The sequence below is a fragment of the Cryptomeria japonica genome, chromosome 5, assembly GCF_030272615.1.
Source record: "Cryptomeria japonica chromosome 5, Sugi_1.0, whole genome shotgun sequence".
Classification (NCBI taxonomy): domain Eukaryota; kingdom Viridiplantae; phylum Streptophyta; class Pinopsida; order Cupressales; family Cupressaceae; genus Cryptomeria; species Cryptomeria japonica.
The window spans coordinates 134,130,668-134,138,699 of NC_081409.1; the positions used below are offsets into that span (position 1 = coordinate 134,130,668).

The 8,032-nt window shown below is 33.1% G+C and overlaps 1 protein-coding gene across 1 annotated transcript; it reads left to right on the forward strand.

Moving 5' to 3' along the window:
* Positions 1–4,594: 4,594 nt before the first annotated feature.
* On the forward strand, positions 4,595–7,537 carry LOC131076607 (receptor-like protein 12). Its single transcript, XM_058013877.2, has one exon. It carries the CDS (start codon positions 4,595–4,597, stop codon positions 7,535–7,537), a length of 2,943 nt encoding a protein of 980 aa, XP_057869860.2.
* Positions 7,538–8,032: the final 495 nt, after the last annotated feature.

Sequence of the window (8,032 nt, forward strand, 5' to 3'; positions counted from 1 at the left end):
TTTGTTCATCTCCAATTTCCCATGTTACATGCTTTGATATTATATCTTTGCATTCCAGTATATATTTCTATATAGATAATCCTCTTGTGGGATCACTTATAGTCAATATACTAATAAGATTATCACTATCTAAATATTTTCTTCTCAAGAGCCTAACCCATTTGTGATCCCCTTTGCTATAAAATTGTCAAACAAGTTTTGCTCCCGTTGCTATATTCATTACTGCTAATTGCCTAGTGCATGTCCCACCTGATACCTTTGGAGTACAAATTTTATCCCAAGCAATAAGTGGGACTTTATTTTGGTCATTTGTTCCATTCAAGAAAAATCTTCTCATGATTTTATTCAATTCCTCCTCTATTGCCTTCGAGATTTTTAGGCATGACATGGAATATACAGGAATTGTTGATAACACTAATTTAATCATTAATAATTCCCCATCTAATGAAAGCCATTTTCCTCTCCTTCATCCCATCTTGTTTGCATATCTATTTCTTAAGTTTTCCTAGTAGAATTTTTTGTTTATTCTATTAAAGAGTGGTGTTCCTAAAAATTTCCCAAAAAAACTAGCCACTTTCAAATTTAGGATTTTGGCTAATGCCCTTTGAAGGCTAGGTTGAGTATTTAGGAAGAAAATCTTAGATTTATTCGAATTAATTTGTTTTTTTGAAGCATTGCAACACCCATTAAGGAGACCTTTTATTTTCTTAGCTTCACCCCTACTCGATTGCCCAAAATGTATTGTTTCATCTACAAATTGTTGGTGTGTCACTAGATCCAAACTCATCACTACATTTATACCTTGCCACTCTCCATTGCTTCTAATCTTACTAATGAGGCTCCCTAAAGTTTCTACCATAATATTGAATATAAAAGAGGATATTGGATCACCTTTCCTAATACCTTTTTTCATGCTATAGAAACCCTGGGTAGCTCCATTCATAAGTACTAAGAATTTTGGGGATGAGATATAGCTAATAATCCACTCTATCCAATCTCTATTAATTCCAATTTTTTGTAAAACTTCATATAAAAATCATCTATACATTGAGTTATATGCCTTAAGAACATCTAATTTTAAGATCACACTTGCCTATCCGGTTTTCTTCACTGAATGAAATTCTTCACAAGCAATTATAATGCCTTCAAGAGTTGATCTACCCAAAGAAAAGGCACTTTGTTCTTTCAAAATGATGGAATTTAAAACTACTTTTAATCTATTTGCAATGATTTTAGAGATAATTTAATATGTTGTATTGCATAGGGCATTTGGTCTAAAGTCGCTCATGGTTAAACGAACTTCCCACCTTTTAGGGATCAAAGCTAAGAATGTGTGGTTAATTGCCTTGAGAATGGTTTTTTCTTTCTTGATTCCTCCATAGCCTTATAAATGACTTCTACTATTTCGCAAAATTGCTAGAAAACCATTTGGGCCTGGGGCCTTATCTTGGTTCATCTAGAATACTTCTTTTCTAACTTCCTATTTGGTGATCTTTTTATAAAGCTCTTTGTTTTGCTTCTCTATTACGATCCTTGGAATGGCCTCCAAAAAGTCATCTTTGGCCTCCCTGCTCAGTTGCACTTCCTTATTTAGAGTTTCTTCAAAAAAATTGAATGCTTCCTTATTTAGAGTTTCTTCAAAAAAATTGAATGCTTCCTTATTAACCTCCTCTAGAGTTTGAGTTTGTGTCCCTTCTTTCTAATAGATGTCTATGAATCACTTCTTTTCTTATTAACCATTGATATTTTATGAAACAATTTTGTAATTCTGTCTCCTTAAGCCATATTTCATTCAATTCTACCTTTTGCACTATTTCATTCAATTCTACCTTTAGCAATTTCTCTCTTTCAAATATCTCTATTCCTATTCCCTTTTCAATTATGATCTCATTGAGGTTTGTCAACTCTTTTTCAACTCTAGATTTTTCTTGGAATATGTTATTGAAATGATTTTTGTTCCATTCTTTTAAGTTAACTTTGATATACTTTAATCTTTTATTGAGTTGATACATATATGATTGATCTCCATGCTTTATCTTGTTCAACCACTTGGCTATCAGTTCATTCAAACTTGAATGTCTCAATCACATGTTTTCAAACTTGAAAGGAATACTTGTTGTGTGGTCATCCTCTCTTATTGTTAACTATACTAGATAATGGTCAAAACCCATATATGGAAGCACTATTACTTCATAGTCTTGCATTTGACAATCCCAACATCCTACGCTCAAGCATGTATCTAATCTTTCTGCCATTTTAAAAGGTGATGTAATGTTGTTTCTTATAATTTTAAAAAATTATAATAATAAAAAAATAATAATAATATGATAAGATAAAAATGTTAATAAAAATACAAATATTATAATATTATAATTATATTATATTGAAAATAATATAATTAAATATTTAAATTCAATAATATTATAATAGTATTAAAATTAAATATATAATTGTTATTTGTGAATTATATTAAAGGTAATATAATAAAAGCTGATATGATGTTATAATAATATCATAATCATAATATAATAAAATAATAATAATATAAGATGATATAATAATAATTTATTTTAATTAAAATATAGTAATATTATTAATGATAATACAATAATAATTTTAAAATATGATATATTATTCTTATATATGTGTTATAATATTAATTAAATTTTATTATGTTATTTTATTATTATATATTATATTATATTATATTAATAGATATAATAATAATACTTAAAATTATTTTATATTTAAAATATTATATATTATACATGTATTATTATATTAATTTTATATTACTTTTCACCCTATTATATCTAGAGTATTTACTTTTAATTTTATTTTATTTGTTTGTTTATAAATTTGTTCACAGCTTAAATTTTGAATATTAAATTAGGTTAAAATAATAATGTCCCATCATGTATAGCATATTATTATGTTACTATCTAATAGAAATGATAAAAAACAAGAAACAACTTGATAACAATCCTCACGATAAATGGATATGCTTTATATATTTTTTACTTTTATCACTTTTTTAAGTTAAAAGAATCTATGTAAGCATATTGGATTTATGAAAACTTAGTGTGCGTTTTTTGGATTATGTTCTTTGGAATACATGCATGGTGGTAGGACCTTTAAGAATAATTGTCTTCAGAAACAATTTCATTAATAGGTCATTTCTTCTAGAGAATGGCCTCAAATTTCAAAGTGAAGAAACTCGATGAGGATCCTATCTTCAATTTTTGAGATGATTGAAGCTCTACACAAACCAAGACCTTCAAACAAGATGGAAAAATGATCATTGGCATAATCAAGCATTGCCTTTTGGGAATTAATTGTTTTCATTGTTAAATATCCTCTTAACTATTTTAATCGTTGCAATGTTCTCTATTCTAAAATGTGATTAAAAGCTTAGCATTAATATAATCAATGTCATTAATCTTGTTATTGCAAAATAAAAAATGTGTTTCTATTAACTTCATTTTCATAGTTGATCTTCAATTAAATTTTATCTTTAATTTTCTAATAGCATATCCCTTGAACCTCTTATAGATACAAGTGCTTGTATAATACTAAAAAGATGTGAAAAACATATTTATATTAAAAAAATAAACTTCTTAGAAATACAAGAAATATAATAAATGAAAAAATTATCAAAATTCAAATATATCACCGTTTAATATTAAAATACAAACTTATCACTCCCGTTAATAAGACACAAAAAATAATAAATATATTATATTTTTATGTAACGTATGTACAAATTCTTTAGGTTCTCAAACAAATAAGGGTTCTTGCATAGAAAGTCAAATTTGACGAAAACAAATCACGAGTGGGTAGGGAAGTTTCATTGTGTTTAGGCCAAAACATAAATAGTGAAAGATTTAGTAAAAATTGTTTGTCGTTTGACTGTTGATGTTTTGCGGGTATTGTGTTTTCCAGATTCTTGGATTCCGTATATTGGAGTTTTAAATCATGTAACTTTTCTTTATGGAAATAAAAGCAATTTTTTCTCTCGATTTAGAAAATTGAGGACTATCATTTAACAGTCAAAAAGGAAATAGTGGATGACGTGTAAGTAAACAAAGTGTCTATGCTAAATCGAGGACTATCACTTAACAGTCAAAAAGTAAATAGTGGATGACGTGTAAGTAAACAAAGTTTCTATACTAAATCGAGGACTATCACTTAACAGTCAAAAAGTAAATAGTGGATGACGTGTAAATAAAGAAAATGAAGACTATAATTCAAAGGTCAGCAGTCAAAAGTAAATGTTGGAAGATGTGTGGAATCATGAATGATTGTTTTAATTTTAAGTAAAGCGTCAAGAAAACGAAGTGTCTGTGCCTAGCAATTTCTGTATGTTTGTCCTTTTCGTAAACTAGACGAGTATTCTTGCTATAAAAGAAATTGTGATATTTAGCAATGCAGCAGTAATTGAGGGTGCGTGGTGGTTACAATGGCGTTCCGCACGAATAGTTTGTGTATGTGCACATCCCTCTCTCTCCTCTACTCTGCTTTCTTTTCTGTAATTTTATTTTTGTGTGTCCATGGATGTCCTCCCAATGAATGGAAAGCGCTTCTGACTCTTAGGATGGCTTTCCATGACACTGATGGAATGCTAAAGTCGTGGGAGGGAGCTGATTGTTGTGTATGGAGAGGTGTCCACTGTGATGAAATAGAATCGGGTGGACACGTTACTGAGTTGGATATTAGTAACTTTTATCTAACAGTTCGAGATTGGGATAGAGACATTGATTCAGCCTTGTTACAATTGAAGCGCCTCAGATATTTGGATTTGAGTGGCAATGATTTTATGGGTACTTCTTTCACTCCAGGTTTGGCCTTGTTAAAGAACTTGTCATATTTAAACATAGCCAATACTTCATTTTCGGGATACATTGCACCTCAACTTGGAAATTTTTCTTCCTTGCGTTATTTAGATCTGAGTGATAATCATTTGTTGAATCTCAACAGCTTACAGTGGTTATCTAGTCTGTCCATGCTAAAGTATCTGGACCTCTCTGATTGTTTTTATGATTCCACCCTCCCAGTTTCTTTGCTAAATATTTCCTCACTTGCTGTTCTTAAGTTTAGAAATACTGGGATGTCAGGATCGATTCCTACTTGGATGGGGAACATGAGCAGATTAACTTCACTTGATCTGAGTGAGAATTGTTTAAATGGTTCCATACCCAGAAGTTTATCAAAGCCTCATTTCCTCGAATACCTTGACCTCTCTCAAAATGACATTATCGGTATAATACCCGAGGCTATCGCAAATCTCACCAGTCTTATATATCTCAATCTGTCGATTAACAACTTGACTGGTAGGATTCCTTCAAATTTAGGGTACATGGATGCTAATGTGGGAAGCCTCTCTTATTTAGACCTTCACCAAAACCAATTAGAAGGTCGCATCCCATCTGGCTTGGGTTTACTCACCAATCTCACTTACATAGATCTTAGCGGCAACAGGCTTAGTGGTCCAATCCCCCCTTCTCTAGGCAATCTACCGTCTCTTGTCGTTTTGGATTTACATGATAATCAATTGGAAGGCAGTATCCCCGTAAGTTTAGGCAAAATTAGCACACTAAGAAACTTATCCCTTTCCCACAACAAGATGAGTGGAGATCTTCCCTTGTCATTTGCACAATTGTCTTCACTCGTCGGTCTTGATCTGAGAAACAACCAATTGAATGGAAGTATCCCTTCCTTGCTCACGCTACCATCTTCTCTGAAAACATTTTTGCTCTCCAACAACAACATGACAGGAACAGTTTCAGATCAAGGTCTCTTGCGCAATAGTTTAAGGTTGGTGGATTTGGACTTGTCTTATAGTGGGCTCAACATCGACATCGACTCTGCGCCGTGGATTCCGCCTTTTCAGCTCCGGAATTTGAATTTGAGGAGGTGTAAAATTGGAGGCCCAATTCCCAGCTGGATTTCAACTCAATTTCAACTTGAAACTGTGGACCTATCAGACGCCAATCTTGTGGAAGATCTTCCATCTTGGATATGGGAATTTTCATCGGAATTGATTAGTTTGAACCTGTCTAACAATCATTTGGCGAGTCCTGTCACTGTTTCTTCAATCGCACTTACTCTGCAGGTGTTGGATCTGTCCGCAAATGAGCTGAATGGCCCCTTATTGCTAGATATTCGTATGCCTGAACAACTAAGTTTGGAGGTTCTTTTATTTGCAGACAGTAAGATTGAAGGACCAATACCAGTTTCATTAGGGAATATGACATCTCTAGTTATTCTTGATTTGTCAAATAACCAGCTAAGAGGCAATATACCTGATAGTTTGGGGGATTTGGAAAATCTTCAAGTTCTGCATTTGGAGAAGAACCATTTAAATGGAGAGGTCCCTGTTAGCCTCGCCAAGCTCTCAGAACTTGTAATGCTCAACCTGGCAAGTAATGATTTGGAGGGTAAGATTCCTGAGGAGCTTGGAAACTTGACAGGACTTGCGTCTCTCCGTCTTGAAAAGAACAATCTTCAAGGACTTCTTCCTCCCTCTTTAGCACAACTTTCAGATCTGCAGGTGCTTGACGTAGGAGAAAACAATTTGACAGGGAAAATTCCATATTGGATTGCTGATTGTTCAAGACTTCATGTTCTTATGATGAGATCAAACAATTTCAAAGGCAAACTACCTCCACAGATCGGCGAAATGCCTAACCTTCGGCTCCTCGACCTTTCTTCTAATCTTTTATTCCGTGAAATCCCAAATACCTACTTAAATTTCTCAGCCATGGTCGACGTAAATGAAGATATGACCGTGCTTGGAGCAGACCGTCTCCCCATTGCTGTACTGAGGCCGGCTAAGGGTCCTGTTGGTTCTCTTGGTATTGAAGGTAATGTACATAAAAATGAAGACAGAAGATACTATATAGAGGGCTTAGATCTGATTACTAAGGGATCAGAAAGGCATTACGCTTATGTCTTATCAGGTATGACATGCATTGATTTGTCAAACAACAGATTATGGGGTTATCTTCCAAAGGAAATTGGGAATCTCAAAGGCTTGATGTTTCTAAATCTTTCTAGGAATAGTTTCAATAGGGACATTCCAGGTAGCATGGGCAATCTGAGTCGGTTGGAATCGTTGGATCTTTCCTTCAACAGTTTTTCAGGGAGAATTCCCTTCCAGCTTGGTATTCTGGATTATTTGGGATATTTAAATCTGTCTTACAACAATCTGTCAGGGGTGATACCACAGCAAGGCCCTCATATGATCACATTTGATGAAACAGCATTTTCAGGAAATCCAAATCTGCAGGGATGCCCTGTTGAAAGCTGGAAATGTTCCACCCGTCGTTCACCACTCTCTCCTCCCAGCGTTGATGTCAAAGAAGAGACCAACCAAGGGTTTTCATGGTATGAGCTGAGTATTGGATGGTCAATTGCAGCAGGATTTTGTGCCATGGTGTTGGTACTCACTTTCAAAGCGAATTGGAGAAAGGCGACCTTTGATCAGATGGACAGAGTTATAATATTTCTGTTAGGGGAGCCCACTAATTGGAGATGATGATGTTAGAAATTAAGGATATGGTGTTTTGCTTTCACCATAAGAAACGCATAATGTTTAGGTCTCTTGAACAGGGCGTCTGGACCAGGCGTTAAGGATATAGTATTTTGCTTTCAATACGGGAAGGACTTGTGTTTGGACATCTTAACAAGCCTTCCGGACTGGGTATTGAAGAAGTATTTTGCTTTTACTGTAATACATATTTTAATGTTGAGACATCTTCGTAAGGTATCTCGAACTTTATTTCCTTTGTTCATTTCCGAAGAGTTTTGAGGATTCAAAAGATATATTTATGATATTTATTTTTATGTTTGAAATATTGTATTAAAGATATATTTATGATATTTATTTTTATGTTTGAAATATTGTATTGGTCATTTCGAAATTTTGATTTATGGTATAAAAAGGGATGTAGTCACTGTCAAATAAAATATCTATCAATTTTGTTTGACATAAATATTAGATATTAATTGCTTTTTCTAGTTTATTATTAAG